Below are 22,418 nucleotides of genomic sequence, written 5' to 3'. Positions count from 1 at the left end.
AACATATCTGTAGTTTCAGTTTATTTATATTAATGTATGCCAACTGTTGATTTGGGCTGAAATTCATTTTCTCTTTGTCAGTAGGGAGTTCCCAATATGGCACTACCAAGAGTTCCCTAATATGGGTATAGCTATATATTGACACTCTTGGTGTGAGTGCTGAATATGGCACTTGGTGTCATATTAGAGACTCAAGGTGTGCCACAAAAAAAAATATTTTTCCCAAGCTGTATTAATTTTTTAATAAACTTGGCCCCCACAGAATCTTATAGGGAGGAAATGGATCTACAACTGGTAATTTTTTGGTCGGAAAACAGCATTCTAAAATAATCAAAAAATGACATCAACAAAAAGTGGTTCATATTTGGGCACTTTACCTTATTTTTTCTACAATTCCGATCAATTGCAATTTTTGAAAAAATTTCTTCTCCCATCCTGTAGTAAATTAATTGCTCTAGCTTCCCAAAAAAGTTCAAATCGTATAGTACAATATTAAAAAAGTTATCAGCTTTTTTAGAGCGTTTGAATATTAATATGTACTGCACGGCGGAATGTAAAAAAAATTATATATAATCACCACTCTTTTCTAATTGTAGAACTGTATGTATAATTGATTAATGAAGAGCTGTATTTTCTTTAAAATGTAACCATTGAATTTTATTTTCATATCGGACACACGAACTTATGCAATCATCTGATATAAAATAACAAAACTTTTCCAGATGTCTTTGAATCTTTCTACTGTTTGTTTTTGCTACAGAATTTTATCAAAAATGCATAAAATCTGCAGTCTATGTTTGATACAACAACGTCATTTGTTATTCTTTCAATAGCAACTCTGTTGACTTCGTTACGATCGTATTTTCTCGGGTTGGCTCGAAATTTCGTTGAAATAATAAATCCATACACAATATGGCGGCCTCACGGACCGGGAATACATGTTTCACCGACGGCTTTTATACCGAGCGACGAATTACTCGCAATCAGCCAGCGAGTCACGACAAAGTTATCGTAATTACGGGATCTCGTTTGTAGCGAAAGCATCAGCTCTTTTTTTTATCAGCCGACTTAATACTTCGGCTAAAATCGAATTTTGATCGGGACGTGCCTCGAGCAACCAGAAGAGAACGCTCGAACACGCGGTTTTGCATAAGCTGTACACGGTTTGCGCTCACCAATGCTGTTGATTTATACACAGCGGGGGGAAAAGTGAAACTATGTACAGTGATCGGGGAAGGAAGCGGTTAATTAATGCTTTCTTCTGCTTCTGTTCCTCACCGATTAATGATATGTGACGACGCAAGCAACGTGTTCGAATTTGTACCTACGTTACAGCGCGTTTCAGGCTTTCACGGTCTCAATCCATGAAATCCATACTATTCGAGGCCTCTGAATGCGAAGTTGCTATTTTCCTTTCGTGACTGTTGTCGAGGTAACGTCGAACAACCACTTGAGATCACTGTTTTTCTATTTTTCCTAGTTGCTTGCTTTTTTAACTCTTTAATTCATCAAATTAATCTTTGTAAAATTTTTATGAAGATGGCACGTTCTATTTAATTAATCGCAAATTTTGAATCGCAGTGAATTTTAAATTCTACGAAAATGAGCAAGTATTATCGTATTACAGTCTGATTTATGAGTAGACAGCGGATTTAAAATATTAAAAGAATTCAAAATACTGTCATATTATTTTCAACCTATTAAACATATTAAGAAAGGAAACAAATTTCTTTTTTATTCCAGTTTGTTGCAATTTCACGTAGTAAATTTTTATTTTGCATAAAAATCCGCTGTCCATTTATGAGCTTTTCCGTAAAAAGAACGTGGTTTCATTTGCTAACATAATATTCCATTGTTTTAATAATTCCGAGCGGTACCGTTTAGGAATATGTACTAATGCATCGAAAATGAAAAACAAAACACAGTTTTAGACGTAACAGTGTTAGACGCAAGAAGATCGGCTGCGGTGACGCGAGGGCCACCGATTGCTTAATTCAGCGCTCGGATATATTTACTCGCAACGGCCGAGTTTCGAAGGCTACGCCCCCTCGACCCGGCCACGCGTCTCGCTCCCCGTGGCGGTCCTAGTTCGGAGCTCCTCAGGCGCGTTCCATACTCACTATTCGTGGTGCCTAGGGGAACTAGGGCCGCCACGGGGAGCGAGACGCGCGGCTGGGTCGAGGGGGCGTGGCCTTCGAAACTCGGCCGTTGCGGGTAAGTAAATCCGAGCGCAAGTTTAATTGCAGCGGGCATTGCATCGCACGTCACCTTCTCGTTTCGTCCCGCGAGTCATCTGAGCGAGAAGTGCAATGTTTCGTCAATCGCCCAGAAAATATTAGGGTCGCGCGCGCGCGAAGACCATGTCGTACTTCATAATTGCAAGTTGACGCGATCTCAAGTGATAGAGCAACCATATTTCGACCATAAGCAACACACCATTCTGCGAGCCAATCGCATCAGCCTCCCTAAAACGCAGAAATGTTCTTTCCACAAGTAGTTGAGCCGAGAAGCCTCGAACAATATTAAATCACAATACTCCAACATCGTCTGGCAAAACCACGACTCTCTTTTGCGCGGGAAAACAGACTGAAAACAAAATCAGGTGGAAGGTGAGAGCGGACTGAATGAACAGAATCAACTTACAAATAAATATAAAACGTATATTTAAATTAAATGCCACAAAGTATCTTGTCTTGCGTCGCGAACAAAGTCGGAGCTTTTTGCTTCTCTTTCTACCGCGTGAAATTACAGTAGTCGAGGAACGATGAACGAACAAACGTGTGAACGACGCGTGTAACCGCGAACGCTTCGTGAACCGGAAGCGAGGCGGTTCCTCAAGTTTGGAGACGACGGATGTTTCGCTTTCGAACGCAACCAACTGAAATCCCTCTTGCTCTGACAACAGCTCATTCCACGACTTGTAGTCGATCGTGTATACAAATAGGAATTATTGTTAGAGTGTGTGAACGTGTCTGTAGAAACTAACTGATTTTTATAGTCATCGTACAAAAACATTCGATCGACTCTTTCTCTGAGAAGGTATTAAGTATGTCTAAATTGGCAGACGAAAAAGGCCCAACAATTGATTTCGTAAGATGTTCAGAACTAGAGAACTTGGATATTGTGGCGCTAAAAATGTGTGTAAACGTTGAATATTGTTCTGTATTGTATTGTAAATTGTATTGAGTTGGCAAGAGAGTAATTTCGGTATTTCAAGGTGAAACAGAGCCGAATGTTATTATTCAAGCAACGAACTTGAATGAATAAAATATTTTCCCTTTTGTTCGATGATCTTTTGCCAAAAAGAATAAGTAAGAAAATATTTAATTGATTAAAGTTTATCGCTTGAATAAAAAAATTCGGTTTTATTTCACCTTAAAATACTGAAATTACGTTCTTGCCAACCCAATAAGTGAGTAAATATTTCTGAACGATATTCGTATTATTATATTCGATAAGATGATATAAAAGCGAATGAAATCTTATTTATAAAAAATCTATTCGATTCTTGTCACGATTTTCATACGAGCAATAAATGTATAAAAGAACATATTCTAGAGAACTGGTTGTTTCTTGCTTCACTATGACCGAGCTGTCGTCCAGCGAATTGTCACCACCGTGTGAAAGCTGAAAAGCTACGTAACTATGTATACTCTTGGTGAACAAGATATAGCGAATTCGTACAATAAGCTTGTTGAGGGCCGACTCGTGCTAATGCTAAGATCCAGACCTAAAGTAGACCTAACTCGTTGTTCTTGGAAACTGACGAGGTGACCTAGAGTTTCGCCGCCGGTGCTTTTCTCGGAGCAAGGAAACCATTTTTCTTTTCGCTGCGCCTGTTCACACCCGAAAATTTCAATTTTCACTCGAATATTCGCCTAAACCTCTTTTATGCAGATTCGGGCAATTTTGCATTTTATCAACTACATGGCCAAAGTTCTGTGGCACATTGGGTTTATGAATAAATCCATTAAAAGTTCGGTAAAATGGCGGTGTAGTTTCAATTTTATATAAATTCGAATTTTCTTTGATCAGACTACCGCGGGATTTTGCATACGATGCAAAAGGCGCAACTATCGAAATGAAAGAATTATTACAACGAAACTTTCGGTCAGCAGACTGTCACTGGTGCACGAATTCTCTAAGGACAATGATTTTTACTTGAAACTAACGAACATCGAATTTCAGTTGACATACACTCTCAAAAAATAGATTATCACAGTGCTCGCGACAGCTCCCTATTATTTTCCTATCGACATACTCTACCTTCTCGTTTACATATACACTAACTTTATACAAAATCTCATTCATCTGCATCTTCGCTAAAAGCCAAACTCATTGTCCGTAATACACGTGATCGAACGCTTTTCAGCAACATGTTCCAATACCAAGGACAATTGAAATTTTTATACCATGTCTGTACATAAAAAATATTTCTGCGTTTAATTGAACTAACGTTTTGAATTCTCTGGATCCTGTTCACCAAGTATAGGTCCCAAATTGTCAACTATACAATTCCCCGTCGTCTCCAGTCTTCGGTAAGCGTACTCAGTCTTATACTATCCAAACACCGTCTGGTGCACCGCAGTTTCACGCGGATTCATTAACGATACGATGAGAACGAGAAGAAACGACTACTGCCGGTGTGCCGAGTTCTCGGACGGTTCAGTGAAATCGAACGGAAAAAGCGAACGTCGATCGAAACGTAAAAGAGGAACAGAAATCGGGTCGCGTGGGGTAAAACGAAAAAGAAGTTTCGGTGGTTCGTGGAGACGATGCTCGTGTCGAACGAAGCGATGGATATGCTTTACAAAGTGTGTCCGACGAAATTATTGCTGCGCGGCCGCTTAGTACATCACTATTATTGCTTCGCGAATGAAAAACAATATTTCTCCAACTGCCACGTTTCCGATCGGGTCGGTCTCGAGACGTCGATCAATCAACCAACAGAAACCGATCCTCTAATTTCCGAAAGCAACAAGATCTAGACTGCGGATTTTCATGCACAATAAAAATTATTTTTGTGTTGATTTTTCATTATTTACATGTTTTTTACTGTTTCGCATTCGGCTAGCAATGACTGATTTAGAAACATTAACCCCTTGCCGTGTTTTAACGAGTCTGACTCGTGTCATGAAGATTTAATTTAGTCTAACAAATATGAATGTTATGCGTTTCTTTTTAGATGAAATAAAATTTGATTCGTTTGCAATTAACCCCTTGCCTTACAATATCGTGTCTGATGTGACCCAAGATTCTGAACAGATTTTGATAAAAATGTATCTCAATAATCTTCTTTAAATCGAATTAAAATTCTATTTTGGTTTTGTTAAGATACAGTTATTACAGAGCATATACAGTGGATGTACAAAGTGGTGTATTCGTACATCTTATAAAAACTTATAACTTTTTTGTAATTGTACCAAACGACCTGATTTTTTATGATCAGTTAAAAGCATTGGTTTGCTAAATAATCTGCAAAAAACGATTTTCAAGATTACATGCAAAAATGAAAAAAGCATTTTTTAAAACTTTTTTACTTGGGACCTTAATGAAAATTTAAAATATATGATTTCTAGATCTATGTTAGTTATGAACATGCTGAAAGTTTCATTGAAATCGATTAACACACGAGCTACAAGCGGTTAAAAATGGTGAAAATCGTAGTTTTACACGACTTTTGATCAGTTTCTGCTTAAAATCCACAGAATCGTACATCGTTAGATGCGTGTCGTTTTTTCCTGCATCAATCGATGTCGACGAAATTTAACATAGATCTACAAAACATATATTTTTAATTTTTATTAAGAACCCAAATAGAACAGTTTTAAAAAGTTCCTTTTTTATTTTTGCATCTAACCTTGTAAATTATAATTTTTGAACTATCTTTTTTGCATATCATTTCGTAAACCAATGCTTCTTACACCGTTTTTACACCCACTGTAGGTATACAATTTATATCAATTTTCTCCTTTTTTAGGAAATTACGATCTACAAAGCCATACAAAAAATATAAATTTTCCTTTCCCTTCTACGACACATTTGGGGATAAAGACGTTTTAATCACTTTAACTGTAAAGGAAATGGTACGGCAAGGGGTTAATCAAACAAATTCTGTTCCTCGACATTCGATGAACATTGTGTTCGTATGATATAATTAACCCTTCAAGTAAAATGATGACTTTTATATTCTGGGTCAAGATAAAGATAAATGCATCAGATCCGCAGTCTAGTAATAAATTTCGAATTACATGTTCGAGTCGGTGCAGACAGATCTCTAGCGATCGTATGTCAGCGTTCCTATAGTTGATCGCTGACTAGAGCGAAAGCCCATCGGTTAATTAATCGACTGTCTCGTATCGCGACTCTCTCGGCGTTCAATATCATTACTGTATGTTGTCGCGCGATGCTACACCTCCCGACCGCAACGAAACTCGCTCGGTGCTCGCACAAAAGAAATATCGATCGATGAACACTGGAACACGTGCGGTACGTACAGCCGTCTAGAAAAGACCGTACACGTGTATCGTGCATGCGCGCAGCTTTTCGTCCGTCGCAGCATGCACAGGGCACTTGTTATGTACAGAAGATGTTCGCTTGTGCTTGATGGAACGGATATAGCGATTGCCAGGGACACTGCCAGATGCCGAACGGTAGAGCCATGATAGTCTCAATTAGTCTGGGTGTGTTGTACCCGAATTCAGCCCGAAAGCGAGGAAAACACCCTTGACTGTCGTACGAGCTACATGATACGGCGAAAGAAGTATCAATTCGCGGCTGAATGTGTGTCTCCGGGCCAAGATTGGTGAAATAAATGCTGTTGAGACTTGCAAGACTTGAAAAGTTAGCTACTGCGATAAATTTTGACCCATAGGTTCCGTCATGCTGACTCTAATCTCAAATTAGCATCGATGAGCAAGTTAAAAGAGAACGAAAACTTGTACACATGTTAATCCGACAGTCAACGTGTTACTAATGTGTTTCTGTTGATACCAAAGTATCTCTGATTTGGCAACTCGTAGTAAGGGTACCGTTTGCACCGTAAGTGTCGCTAGAAAGTCGCTATATACGTTCCATTTACTATACATCGTAATAAAGCCTGTAGCGGGTGTAGCCAAACATAGGTTCTGTTCTGACATAGAATGCGATCAAGAGAGAAAAGATTTGTTCGTACGAACGTCCATCAATCTCCGTCGTTCCATTACTTGTTTGTATAATAAAATGACAATGTTTTCTCAATCATATTTTATTTTTTAGGCCCAAGGTACGTCGACGATCATCTATCGTGATCTTCGATGCATCTTGGCTGTCTTCTTTCCGTATTAACCCAGTCGTATTAAATTCTACAAAATTTTTATCACTTAACACATTATCTATCGGCGAGTATTTCTTAATTTCTTTTTAAGTCTATGGTCCATGGATAAGGATTTCTTTCGATAGATCCTTCGATAGGTCGAATTTTCATGGCGAACCAATAACTAACTCCTAGTAATCTAATAATTTCGTTTGGGATTAAACAATGATTTCTTTTGATACAAAACAATTCTTGAAAATCCTATCGATAGGCATCCGGCAGGTCAAATGTTAAGAGAACATTCGCGCACGCTAACGTCCGCGATAACTTTCGCATTCTGTATCAGAGAGATCCCAGTTTTGGTAGCGCCCTACACAGTTCTCGGATACAGCGCAAGTAAGTAGAGACGCTCGTGCGATCGTTCCGAGCTCCTCCGACGCAGGCGATTTCGCTTATGCTTACTACCTTCAACTTCAATAGATTTATACTTATATACGTATATATATAATATATACCTATATAGGATTCATCGATATCATAGGTACGCGGATAAACTGCTTACGCGATTTATGTACAAATTATCACGGTTTCAGGTAGCCGAGAGGGTTATCAGTGTCGCCACTGAAAGCGATCCACTGAACGTATCGGTCCGGGATTTTGATTCCCATTCGCGGATTAACGGTTTCAATTAGCCGAACACCAACGTGAATTATTGCTACCTCGTCTCTCGGTTCGACGCGAATCGATCGATCGATGGATTCCGGTTGGTTCGCCCCGAGTGTGTCTAGACGGTACCTACAGTCACTAGTTTATCATTAAGGCGAAATTTTATGGCTATGCAATCGTAAGGCGAAGTAGTCGTTTATATGGTCGATGAGAGTGGGGCGAGTCGCGAGCTTCATCGATCGACGAATCCGTCGTCTGGAGACGCAACGACCCGAGCCATATGTCATCGTCGACTCTGGACCGATACGAACCGATCTTTTCATCTCAGAACAGTGGTTAATTACGGTTCTTAGCGTATTATTTATACAGCGCGGCGAAACGGAAACTCGACGTACCTCCGTCGGCTCGGTGCGACGTTTTTCCGCACCTCTTCACTTCATAGCAATTCATTTCCCTCCCACGTGTTTCAATTGATTCGTGTGCAGCCGAGTCACCTGAATTCGCAGCGGATCTTTTGTCAACCGTCTTCTGTACGAGGAAACAGATTCTCGCAAAAGTCACGTTGCCTCGAGGAGAACGTAACGTTTCGACTGATCCTATACGGTTATTTTTATTTACTATCGAAACACGGAACTACGCTTCTGGTTTCCCGAGCCCCGTGTTCCACGTCTTCACATCTTTTTGAACAGAACCGGGTCTTGTAACAATGCATTCTCTTTTCTCGGAGAAAATGATTCTATTAACACTAGGTTTAAGGGACCCGTCACAATGACGGGTTCTAATATTCTTAATTTGCGATTATTAACACTAGTACTACCGAGCACTAAACGTAATTGACATACGTTGCTTTATAACAAGGACAAAATTGCATTTATTTAGGTTTCGTACCAGTTTTGTTTAAACAGTTACTTCAATAGAAAAGATCACTAAAAAAATTTCTCAGAAAAACATATTTATAATCTTAATATTTCAAAAAGTATAAATAAAGAGCAAGTCATCTTGACTAATCCGGTAGTTCTAGTGTTAAGATTGTAAAGATGCTTCCCTGAGGAATTATTTACCAAATTTTTTTTACCGGAGTGGCCAAAAATTTGGATAGACACATTCTTGTTATGATTATAAAATAATGTGAAATAGTTATTTCCAGAGCTCCATAAACCTAGTGTTAATGGTAACTCGAGGCTCCGACGAGCACGATTGCTAAAGAGCAAGTAGTAAATAGTAGTAAATATTAGTTGATTAATTAAATTATGCGCGGCGCGAAATCAAAACTAGTCACAGTTGCGGCCTAAACTGCGATTTTATGTACAATTCAAAGTAAATGTGCAACATTTCGATAAGCTCGCAACTGCGTCGAGCTGTTGATCCTAAACTTAATAGCATCGTTCAGAGATCAAATAAATTTGATCCATTATTCTAGTCTATATAAATAATAAAATTTCATCAGTCGATTAATTGCTGTGTATCAACTTGTATGACTTTTGCTCGGATCGTTTCCTTATACAATAGACAATTCACGAGGTCGACAGTTTCAAGTCGGGCGGTTCACTTCGTTCATTTTATCCTCTTTTGAAATGATCCACCGAAACGGTGCTTTCGCGAGAAGTGAAACTCAACGATACACTCTGAAAACACGTTTACGCGGTGTATTCATCTCCTGCTAGCAGCAGAAAAAAAACCGCGAACGATTCCTTTCTTTTTCGCGTATCTTTTTTTTCTCTCGTTTTTGTCCTCCTCGCCTCGAGGACCGCGGAATCAAAGTTTAAATTTTTCGATTTTTTTATTTTTTCGAATAGTGGGGTGGACCGCCTACTCCCTCACTAGCGCGTGCGCACGTTTTAGAATTATCTTTGCTAATTATTATTAATTAGTTAAATATCACAATCTATGATAAGAAGTTCGTGTGTACGTGTATGTTTGCGTGTATACATGTATGTATACATGTATGTATAGTATGTATGTATAGTATGTATGTATATGTATAGATACATATGCCACCTGTCGCGGCACGCTGAAAAAAAAAACAGGCGGCGCGCGACGAAAATTAAGATTGAAATTGTTACAAAAATAAATAATCGTCTCGGAGGAGAATGTGTGTACAATAGTTCGTGTGCAGAGTGTCCTTGAACCGTAAGCTAATAGAATAGGCTAATAAAATTTACTAACAACAACGAGGAAGCTCGGAAACCATGGATCGGCAAACAAATCGTTCGCGAAACACTACATTTTCCCATTCACAAACCTCTCGTTCTCGAAAACGAGACTCGAACAGTTATTTGTCTCTATTCTATTATTATAAATACAAAAGCTCCAAGATCCAAACATTCTACAAAATTCATAGTTTCGATAATCAAAGGTATGTACTATAATTACAATGAAATTTTTTAACTCTTCCTCAACCTTTACAATTATAATATTCAATTACCTATATTAAATTAAATCACAATTCCACGTCTCTGATAGAAGTCTGTTTCTACAGAAGACGCTTGTCTGCTATTCATTTACCAAATTAGCATGAGCGATTTTTCTGCTGAGCGCAACCCCCATTTAATTACGAAATGCTATTTTATAAAACGATGAGTTTATGATCCATGCTCTTTTCGAGGATTTTCTACTCTCTCTCCGACGAGTACCAGAAACAGTTTGCCGCTCGCAGTTCAAAGGCACGCTGCACGCTGAGGGACAGTTACTGCTAATTAATATCGCCCGTTATATCCCAGCGAAACAATGCCTGTGCAATTTTGAAAGCTCCCGGAGAGACACGAATGAACGCCGGCATGGAACACGATTATCCTAAAAAGAAACGACAAACTAAACCGTCGTGGCACGGAAAATCATCGATCGCTAAACACTTCGAACCCCTAATACAATGTACACGTGGCGAACAGAAGCGGAGAGAACCGTGGGAAAAATTAACGACGGTGCGCATCGATTGTATGCGGCTATTTATAATATATTTATATATGTATACGTAAAAATATTGAAGAGATCGTTGATCGATAAAAAAAATATATGTATATGTGTATGTATACTACGATTACGTGAAATGTACCCGTCTCCGAGCTCTTCGTAGATACAAATATTTGTGATCTACTTTTCGCAAATACCGTATCAACCTTGTTGACGAGGACCTCATCACGAACCTAACATTATCATGGCTTTTCTAGGATTATGTTTAAATACCCGGATAACTAGGATAAAATCATCAAGCTAATAGCCGCAATAAAATTCGTCAAGCAAGTTGCAAATACCATCAGTTGCTCATATACAAGAGGTCCTTGAAGCAATATCCTTGTCGATTCCAAAGCTGGACTTACTACCACAGAAAGCAAGTTCTGTGTTCCCAGCGATCTCTCTCTCCAACTTCTAAGCTGGAGAGTAAAGTTATACACGCATTCTCCGTGTTGATTTAAGCTCACCCGGTGTATAAAGGTAAGCACACCTTCCAAGTATTGGGTGGAAAGATAACAACGGCAGTACCCCCTGTCATTAATCCCAGTTTCGACACCAGCCTCTTGTGTAATGGACACAAGTTCATATGCAACAACTTAATACAAGTTACAACGTGCCGTTAGCGCGAAGCTAGCAGCTTTTCAAATGAATCTGAGCGTTTCTTCAAATGTGTCCCGAGTATTTAAGTCTTTCAACGATGATTAGGATGCGATAGGTAAGTTTTAAACGAAGCTACGAAGATGCTATCGCCTGTATATCTACAGGGTATAAATTATGCATATGCAGATAATGTGGTTCTCGCCAACAAGATTGATGCGGTATTCGCGAACAGAAAGTCAAAATGACTTGTATCTATGAACAGTTCAGAGCCAGACACATTGCATACGTATTTACAGGCAAGACCTTCGATTCGTAGACCGAAATATGAAGCACGAGCTCAAAGGACTATACTTCGGTCCAAAAGAACGCGATGGAAACTACGAACGTGCATTTTTCTTCAATCTGGTCAATTAATGTTTACTAGTACACCAGAATATCTACTTTAAGATAGCCTTTTCTCACAGCGATGAAGATAACTTGAGTTGCAAACATATGTAAAATAAGTCGAGTAATCAAAACTCAAACGAACATATTTTTATCTACATTGTTCGAGTAGAGCCGACGGAACCAAAAATTTTATCAGAAGTTACTCCGAATCTTTCGTAGATTTCACATAATTAATCCCGCTGTCGAAGCTGATACTTCTTGTTAACAAATTAAAGGTGTTATCCGATTCGCCACAACAGATATCTTTTCGCGATTATATAAAAATAGCTGCACGCTCGGAGGATCCATCCTGATCTTGTACACTCAGTATATTCCTTTGCCTGTCTTCGTTCCGTCAATCGGTCTGTCGCGACTCTGTTCGACTATTGGGCTCTATTTACACGACGATACCCCTATGGTTCTCCGTTATCTCTATGTACAATAAAAGTAATGATGGACGCGCGTCTCGAAAATCCACTCGGCGGCGTCGTCGAGCGTACACTAGCAACGCTGCTATTGCGAGTCGTCGACGTACTGTACATACACGAATTGATTGAACCGATCGCACCGAATGAATGCCACGGAATTCAATATCCTTCCGACCTATCGTCCCTTCCGAATGAAAAAATCTCGACCCGCAGACAAACTACTTCAAACGCTCGCCTCCCTGTCCCGGACGAAACTGTTGGGATCAAATGCAACTATACCTTGTCCAACAAGACGAGACAGTAAACGTAGCCATAACCGCTCGAGTGTGAAAAAACATGCTGATACTTTACTGCTTTGTCTCGTTGGACAAGGTATAGAGCCGAACCTATCCCGAGAAGAGAAACCATATGGTCGACGGTGACGACGCAATAAGTTACAAGTCCACCTAGTAAACGTATGATTCGTAACCTCGAACTGTTTACCACTCGATTATGCCCTTACCGACGACCGTATCATCCCTTCGACTTAAGGTCAGAGCGAAAGAACCGTCAGACTTTCTTAGGAACTTAATGAAATTTATAACCACGGTTGGCTTTGCTCCACAGTATAGCTTCCCAACTTTTTTTTCCTCACAGCCTCTTTTCAGTTTTTTGTTTTTTTTTTGTTTTACTATTTGAATTTTGATTAAAATTATAAAGAACAACTATAAACTAAATTTGTGTGTGTGTGACCGCCTCTTCGGCGCCCATGTTGGGAAACTATATATGTATGTACAGTGTGCTTGGATAACGATTCTACGGTAATCGCATCGGGAAAGAACAAGACTGCTTTCAGCATGAGAAACGAAGTCGCTGGTGAAAATTAAAATATCGTCGAGTTTATTATCAACAGATATATAGTCTTGCTCGGCGCAAAATGGGTCGATAAGAGAGATGTTCATCGCGCAACCAGACGAACCGTCGCCGTCGCTGTGCTTCGCTCTGACGTTAAGATGAAAACGAATGATGGATGATACTCTGCTGATGATTTTGATAAAAGGAAAAATTCTGCGTCACGAAAATGAATTTGTCAGTCGGTAGCCTTAGCTACTTGATGATGTAATACTCTGAGAGGGTACGCCATTGTCGCGGCACTCGACTTTGCACGGTAAGAATACAGGGTGGCGCAAAACACGTGGTACTGGACCGAAATCTAATCCAGCTATTGACTCGTTAAAAAGTATAAATAATTCGGTGAATTTCATTAATAGATATCATCATTAATATCTAGTTCATCGTTCGTGGATCGCGAATTGTCGAACGCGTTACTAATCGAAGCGTTTATTACCGCTACAGAATGATGTTGGTCACCGCCAACACACATCAATTAAATAATACAATTCTAATCTTAAGAAAAACGATAAATATTAAATTAATAAATCATTGATTCACGAGTGGATCGTGTTCGTCGGGGCGGACCACGAATTCTGGAACACCCTGTTGCAACGAGTAGCATCATTGATACAAGATGCCAGTCATTCAAGGATAACGACGTCGTTTCCGCGCGACGCGACGTCCGCTACAGAATCGCGCGTCGATAGGAGGACTCGAGGAATGTTTAGCAATAAAACGCGAACTCGAAAGATTGGCTTCGCGAGCAACGAAACTCGCCAACAAACAACAAAAATTCATTCACAATAAATCAGGAAAATCAACACTCCCTCCGCGAAACCGAATTACTCGTTTCTAATTTCGAAACGGCGCGTACAAAGCGGATTGTACGCGCGCGAAAATAGTGGTCACGGAAACGATCGTGATCGTCGCGGTTTGTCGACCCGACAACGTTATGTATATATAGACAGTTTCACGGACGACACGTGCGTAAGAAGAACATCTAGCTCCGGTCTCGGGGCGTAATTTCATGCAGCGAACGATTCCACGATTTCAAAAAGACATTAGCCGGCGCATTCCACCGTGCGCATGCTGACATCAATGTTTTTCACCCGTAACATCAAGACTTGCCCCAATCTCGACAGGCTTCGGACCTAGCTGCTCGACGGCGGCGAGGACGACCATGTAAAATAGGATGTCGAACGTAACAGGAGGTAGAGATAAACGCCCAGGGCGCACGGTCCTCAGCCTGGAGTGGGTGGGGTCTTATGTCAGTGAATATTAAAGTTGTACTGCTTACGGCTGGACGAGATACGGAGCCACCGGCTGACCGCCAGTGGCTCCGGGTGACAGTTCGACCAAGATATGTCCCCGAAATGGGGATAGGGTGAGGACGCTGTGGTAGCCTCGACCTGTATCGCCGTAGACAAGTCCTGTTGGTAATCGAGTTTGGTCCTCTTCGGTTGTCGTTGGTTCACGGGGCTCAGGTGCGTCACGTGATTCAGTCTCTTGCCGTTGATCTGAGGCGGATGCTGTTGCTGTTCCAGCTGTTCCAGCTGTTCCAACTGTTCCAACTGTTCCAGTTGCTCCAGCTGTTCCATCGGCTCGAATATCAGGCTCGGCATCGAAGCTTGTACCTGATAACTCCTAGACAACGGCGAGTGAACAATATTGTTCGAGCGTGGTAACTGCACAACCAACTGCGACTTATCCTTGTAGACCGGCGAGTAGATGGTCGTCGCAGCTTCCGTGTCGATCTCGACCGGTGTCTCAGCCTCGAGAACGGTCGTGACCAACGGTGGCTGTGTGCAAGTAGCTGGCAGTGTTGCTGGCACAACCGGTATCGCCGGGGACGTTATGCTCGGTATCAGCGTGGCAACGGACGACGGTGATTCCTCGTTGGTAGTCGGCAACGGCGAGAGCGACGGCAGAACCACCGATATCGGGCCCATCAACGAACTAGACTGCGAGGAACCGGTCGAGTTCACTATCGACGATTCCAAGCTCCTCAGCTCCTCGTTGGCGAAGTCCTCTTCGAGCTTAGTCTAAAAAAGAGAATCGTTGGCGACTCGCAATAAAAATTGTAGAGCCCTTACGAGGTGTTGGCGTTTAACTGCCCAAAAGAAACCATGCCTTACAGGTTTAGTGGAGCCATGCGGGGCCAGACACCGATAAAGCAAATCAACAGCCTGCAATAACAAAAACAGAAAACAGGTATCAACCGACACCCTTCTTGCTCGATCTGCTGTCGTAGCTGACTCGTCTGGCTCGATCGATCCATGTTTGTCAGCGACGCTTGTCTAACATACTTTTCATTCTTTTGTTTTTCTTTTCGTTTTAACTCGTCTACTAGATTTAGAATTTCAATTTTCAGCTTGACGTAGGAGAGAGGCTTTCTAGCCTCTGTGTTCCGTTCAGCGCGTCTTAAGAGATCTACGAAAACTAAGAAGGATATCTGAATAGGGTATTGACTGATACCTGATGACTAGACTACAAATCTTTATTCATAGCTCGTCGCTAGACTGTGGATGTTTATGTAAATGCATCACCACTGGGTTCTAAACAGACATTGATGCCATGATTAGGTGATTTCAAAAACATGTTCTTTATTTTGCACATTGTTCTTTTCTGCTCTCTGCCAGTTAGTATAACGAAAATCAACTCAAAATCTAAATAATGTACTGTTGGACTGTGGATAAAATAAAATAAAAAAATTATGAATACGCTCCCGTCACATCTTGTGATGTGACAGGCCATTCTCCGCATATAAATTAATTTTATCTGATAGAAGGCACCAATTGACAATTAAAAACGAAGAAAATATTATTCTTACACATTGTGATGCAAATTACAAATAATATATTTGTACTATTGTCAATAAACTTTGTTTATACTGTACATAGTACATACTTTTTGTATGTATTCATTAAAAGTTGACATATCAAATTTGCATAAACATCCGCAGTCTACTCATCGCTATCGAGCGAGAAACTAATGCGTTCGAGATAGCTCTGATATTATTCAAACTGAGAGCGTCGTGAAAAGGAATCTCTCTAACAATAAGAACACTTTAAGAATCGACAACGATATGCAGCTGTCGATTTCGAAACTACACGTTCGACATTATTCCAATTTTACTTTGAATCTAATTAACTCGATACACTGCAGAAAATCAGAGTCTAACTTTCTCGAAATTTGTTTGGAAAAGTGCGAATTTGCATAAACATTTGCAGTCCATTGATGGCGCTTTGATCGACCGCACGCCATGGCTCGACTAAATTTTGATGTACACAATTTGCTGATTTACCGTGCCACCTGTTGTCCCAGAGATCTAGTTTCTCTGCTGGCGATACCGAGGCGATCGATATCTCGATACGTTCGTGGAACCGGCGAATATCACGGCCACGATGAGATTCGTACATTTCTTAAAGACGCCACGGAATTCAATCCCATAGGAAGATGTATGCTTGACTCTCTCAACCATTTCGAATCTAATTTAGTTAAACGAACAAAAGAAGGAAAGCCTTTCGTTCACTCATAAAATTTTCGCGACTCGTTAGGCTTCGCGAGATTCTCCACGGTGACATAACTTTAACAAGCTTTTTCTACACTTTTAAGCTTTCCAAAGCCGTTGGACATTTCCATTCTGAAAATTCAGAATCCTGACAATCGCACGATCAAATGTTTCCCATGGATACGTGACAGCAGTCAATATACGACGAACCTATTGTTCTGACATTTCCATGAAATTACGCGGATTTACATTCAATTCCCAGCTAATTAATTTATATCAAATACGTATACATAATTATTACAGATCACGTCTTTGACAAAATACTATTCAAACGTTGATGGAACGTCAAATTCAATTAATTCGATGATTTCACGGACGTCCCGCGGCGTGTTTTCACCGTTCAAATCCGAAAATGTACACACAACTCATCAACATTCAACATTACCAGATCATGCAATCACTTTCACAAATACACGATTACGGAGAACAACAATATACTTGTAACTGGAGAAAGAAGTAAAAGAATGAAACAACAAGCTAATTCGCAAAATAATCTAATTAAACTACATTTACTTTGAAATTCTCACAAAAATACGAACGATCGATAAACTTTTGTAACGCTGGAAACTATTCAACATTAATGAGAGTTGTTGCTGGATTGAAATTGAACGTTTTTAGTGTAGCGATTGGAAAATAAAAAAAAACTTTTGTTTCCTTCGCGGCATAGAAATAGCAAAAAACTTAAATGTCGTTTCAAGAGTTGAATATTATCGAGATCTTAACCCTTTCGCCAAAAAATACTTATTGAAATACAATTATTTAAAAAAAAAAAGAAACAATCAATCTTTCGAAGACCAAAAGTTATTCTTAATTTCGACAATGGTAGCCTCCATGAATTTTTTCTCTGCACCGAGAAGGTCGATAAATCTGTGACCTCTTTCGTGCTCTACCGAATTAAAAATGCACAGTAATGTCTCGATACTTGTGAAAACTTTGAGACCGATGTGTCACTTATATCGTGCGCAAACGTCAAACGTAGAAAAGGCTACATTAAACAATTATTAATCTACATTAAACTAATTTTAAATATTTTTAAATCCATGATACTTTTATCAACACATTCATGACATCTTTTCGATTGAAACGACACCATTTGGGTCACATTTACTTTAATCAGATAATCATTTCCAATTTAAATTTACTTATCATAAGTTCGGATAATCGAAATTTCTTAACTCCTTGCCGTAACATTCTCTTTTCAGTTACAGTGATTAAAACGTTTTAATCTCGAAAAATGTCGTAGAAGAGAAAATTTATAGTTTTTGTATGGCTACATTTATTTTAATGCTTAAATATTGATTACTAGACTGCGAATCTTTATGAAAAATAAAAATTATCTGCATCGATTGCAGGAAATAGAAACTGAATTGCATGTTATTTCTTCCCTTAATAATTTTATGATAATAGAGGAAAAATCATATATTGACATCTTCAATTTTTACAATTTTCCGACAATTTTCCTATAAATGCATAAAGATCCGCAGTCTATTGTTTATAAACGAATCAAATTTGATTTCATCTAAAAATAAACGCGTGACATTCAGATTTGTTAGATTTTGTTAGAATCTTCATCACGAGTCGGACTCGTTAAAATACGGCAAGGGGTTAACATCCTGCAGATCTGTTTCACATACATATGTATATGGAGACATTACCGTACCACGAGTTGTACACTCTATTGTGAAAGTAGTCTGAAGAACGAAAAGACGGCTGTACCACGCGAAAACAACAGATCACACGGTGATCAAATGAGGGATGCAACAGAGATAGTCGTAGGTGACCGAGAGACAGAGGTAGATTGGTGGCTCTTACCTTTGGCAGTGGATACGTGTCTGGCAGCGAGAGAACAGGTGGTGAACTGGGTGCTTCGGTTTCGGCGGTCAAGCCGGGTGTGTTTGGTGTTAGAGGGTTCAAGTTGGCGGTGGCCGAGGAGACGGTGACGGTGCCGGTAACGGTGACTTTCGCCGGCCGATTCGGGACCTCCTTCGAGGCACGGTGTTCGGCGAGGAGCTTGTCGAAGGTTTTGCTCCTGCCGACGACTGTCCGTCGCAACGAGACTGTGTGCGCCTTGCAGGTGAGCGACCTGGTGCACGGTTTCCCGGTCTCCTCGTTCCAGACCCCGCAATGCCGGTCGGGATCGTACTCGCGGTCCTTAAGCAACGACCGGTCCGTTTTAAGCCTCTTCCGGCGAGGCTGACCCGCTGTTCCCGGGCTTTTCACAGGACTCGTGGATACCACCGGCCCGATCGCATTCGTCGTCTGTACCGGAAGAGACTCGAGCGGTGACCTTGGCGACGAGTTCACCGGCAATGACGCTGACAAACTCGCAGGCACTATCGGCTGATCTCCAGCTCGTTTCACGCTCGTGTGGTTGATCTTGTTCCCCGTGGTAATTTGCGACGGCTGCTGCTGTTGTTGCTGCTGTTGTTGTTGTTGCTGCTGCTGTTGTTGCGCCTTCTTCAGCTTCGACACCTTGCAATACGGCGTTTTCACAGGAGGCTTTACGGCCGGAGTGGAAGGAGGCGGGAAAGTGACCGTGCCGGAAGGATGCCGACTTTCTGTAGCAGAACATCGAGTCACGTTTAGAATATTCTCATGCAAATTCCCGTAGGGACAGCCCACCCAGAACTAGATTTTCTATAACCCTTTCATTACTGTTGCTTTTGAAATTATGCTTCCGGTGTACTACCTATAGGCGCTCTCTTTGCGTCGTTCGAAATGAACTGAAGGCGCCTATAGACGAACAGAACAGACTACACGTACACTCCCGTATAACACGATTAGAAAATTGCTTAGAAAGACTATATGCAGGGTGTCCCTCGAATATCTCTGAAATTATTAATGATAATAGTGTCTCAAACAAAAGTTATGTGATTTCGAGGTGGACACAATTCTACGTTCATACCGAGAAACCGTCAGTTTAAGTGATATTTCAACTCTAATACTATGAAACTAGACTAGTGATGCAATATTCATTAGTGATACAGATTTACTGTCAATGGTTGCAATGAACTTTCAATAAAGCTTAATTTTACTGTGAAATTAATATATGTACTAACTAGACTGCAGATGTTTATGCAATTTTCAATGTTTATAGACAAATTTTAAGAAAGTGGCATGAAATAAAATTTGTGCATCTAAATCAAATAAAAATCTTACCAGAAATGCATGAAGATCCGCTGTCCTAATCTAGTACTAACAATTCAGTGTTTTGACACCATTTCTCAATATATTTAAAAAAAATAAATTCAACAGGTATTCTTTTTATATCTACAGCAATTCATTTTAAAGAAACATGAAACTAAAAGTAAATAAAATCAGTGTGTGTTGCTTGTCTTGTGTTCCCTTTTTAGGCTCAAAATAGATGCTTATGAAAGCTAAATACTAAGTAAATACATTCAGCATACTATGTCACAGAAAGCTTAATATAATATGTTATTTACATGATACTGAATTGGAGCATGAATTTGAATGAATGATGAGCATATATCCATTGATGCTAGTTTCTAATATTACAAGTTTCTTCTTTTGAAATGGATTTTGAACATGTATTTAAAATTACAATGGTCTTGTGAAATGGAGTGTTTGTTGAAATATCTAAACCAACGTATGGAATAATATGTATAAATAACATACCCATATGCTGAATAAGGGCTTGTGGTTTTACTATGGCATGGCATGTTTCGCATACAACGGTGTAAAAAGTATCTCTTTCTGGGCAGAATCCATATAAATCAATGTCTGAAACAAAAATTACCTAGTTAGAGAAGTGTAAATTACACATATCGGATTATCTTGTACTGATGATACTGCATCAGGACAGCACATATGAAATATTAAAAAATCTTTACCTTCTGCCGCAAGGCGTGTAACAGAGGTGGAACGTTGACCTTCTCCTTCGTCATCACCTGAAACAAATCAAATCCTCTTATGACACGCACAGTACAATATTCAACGCATGATATAAATATATTTTATTTAGAAATCATTCCAAATCTACGAGACATTTGTCATTGACTTCATACATACTCTATAATCATGTATATAGAAAGAAAAAAAAAGTAGCAAGTAAACAAAAGTATCAAATCTAATTCTTTACCCAAATAAAAAGATTCAAATCCCTTCCATTATATCCATAACTATTCTATCACTGGAGCTTCCAAATTGATTCCATTCTTTCCTTGAAATCCTATCATCATTCATCTCTATCATTCACAAAAGCAAAATGTGAAATAAAAAACACAAACTTCTGGGTAAACAGCATTTATTATGTTTACATTTCTTACACATGCACAATCTCTGCACAAAATATCCCAGTGAAGGGGCGAAAGAGAGAGAAAGACCGAATATATAACAAATACAATAGTGTACATATATATATATGTGTCTATACATATATGTACATGTAAATAATTCAAGGGCAATGGGGGGATCAGCGATCGCGTCCGCTTGAGATCGTTAGACCGGGGGATCGAACGGATGATCCATGTCAGACCGTCTGTGGGCCGTTTATATTTCACGGTCAGTATTCTGTTTCTGAATTACATAAGTGTCAAGTAAAAATGGATAGAACGAGGCTCGCGATGCTCGATCGCGGATCTAGAGGCGATCGACATCGTCGGCCGATCATCGGCGACGTTTTTTTACTCCGAGATAAAAATGGTGTGCGAGGGGGGTAGACGGTAACGTGACGGGGCCGTGCGTCAAGTCCGCGAACAAAGGAGCATCGAAGTTGAGGTTAGGTAGACTGTAGCTGGACGCTCGCCGTTGTCGCGTTCGGGCCAGCGACAGCGAACGAACGCACGAGCTTCTTGATGATTATTGCAGCGCACTTACTCAACGGCTTGTCTCGTCCGATTCTTTCGATCCAGCTGGACCAGGGCTGGCCGTGAAAGAATGTTGGGCTGTCACTTCCCGACATTGCCAGTGGCGCTCGCGTTGTGAATGAAACACGATGCGATTTCTTATGTGTATATAGCGAGGCGAAAGTGTTTTGGGTGCCGGGCCGCGTGGACTGTCAGGTACGGCGGATCGCGTGCAGTCGTCTGCCTTTCCCTCGACACGCCGATTTCTCGGACACATTTAGCCCCTTTGATGAATTACGCGGACCGTTTGATGAATGGAGAAAAGCTACCGTACGCGGATCCCGTCTGGCATACTCCTGTCAGGAAACATCTCCGAAACGGTTCGAGAGATTTTTTTTATGTCGCCTCTTGCTTGCCTGTACGCCCGAGTACGAGTAACACGCTTCGGCGTACCGCACGCACGCACGGTTATTACTGAGATTCTTGCCGCTGCATTGGACAGACTGACCGTGACGTCACTGACGTGCAGCCGACTTACTCGTGCGCATCTAGCACGGCGATCCAATCGAATGCCGTCGTTCCCTAACCGTGCCGTGCCTCGTTGTCGCACCTTATTGGCTGTCGCGCGCCGCTCAGCAGGTGGATTCAACATTTAAAATATCTTTTTCGTAAATCATATCTGTTTCAGGATTAAACCTTTGCACTCTCCGAATTATTTTTCAATTTTCTTGCCAACAACTCTACATTTACTTCAAATTTACTTCGAAGGACAGTTCCTTGACTGCTACTTATTCTAAACAATT

At 40.4% G+C, this 22,418-nt stretch overlaps 1 protein-coding gene across 4 annotated transcripts; it reads right to left on the bottom strand.

Annotated features, from left to right (window-relative positions):
* Nucleotides 1-13,013: 13,013 nt before the first annotated feature.
* Nucleotides 13,014-22,122, bottom strand: LOC143221850 (uncharacterized). Of its 4 annotated transcripts, none has more exons than XM_076447444.1 (6): nt 21,097-22,122; nt 20,662-20,718; nt 20,447-20,551; nt 18,623-19,368; nt 15,375-15,425; nt 13,014-15,281 (listed from the first exon to the last, which is right to left on the bottom strand). In XM_076447444.1, the coding sequence occupies exons 1-6, from the start codon at nt 21,203-21,205 to the stop codon at nt 14,508-14,510; spliced, it is 1,842 nt and encodes a 613-aa protein (XP_076303559.1). In that variant the 5' UTR covers nt 21,206-22,122; the 3' UTR covers nt 13,014-14,507. The 4 variants fall into 4 exon arrangements, with proteins under 4 accessions (XP_076303559.1, XP_076303560.1, XP_076303562.1 ...); XM_076447445.1 differs by having other exon boundaries at nt 21,647-22,122; XM_076447447.1 differs by lacking the exon at nt 21,097-22,122 and adding an exon at nt 20,910-21,086.
* Nucleotides 22,123-22,418: the final 296 nt, after the last annotated feature.

Source organism: Lasioglossum baleicum, chromosome 3 (genome assembly GCF_051020765.1).
Source record: "Lasioglossum baleicum chromosome 3, iyLasBale1, whole genome shotgun sequence".
NCBI classification, from domain to species: Eukaryota; Metazoa; Arthropoda; class Insecta; order Hymenoptera; family Halictidae; genus Lasioglossum; species Lasioglossum baleicum.
Note: the sequence above shows the minus strand (reverse complement) of the source record. Positions and strands in the feature narration are given on the sequence as shown.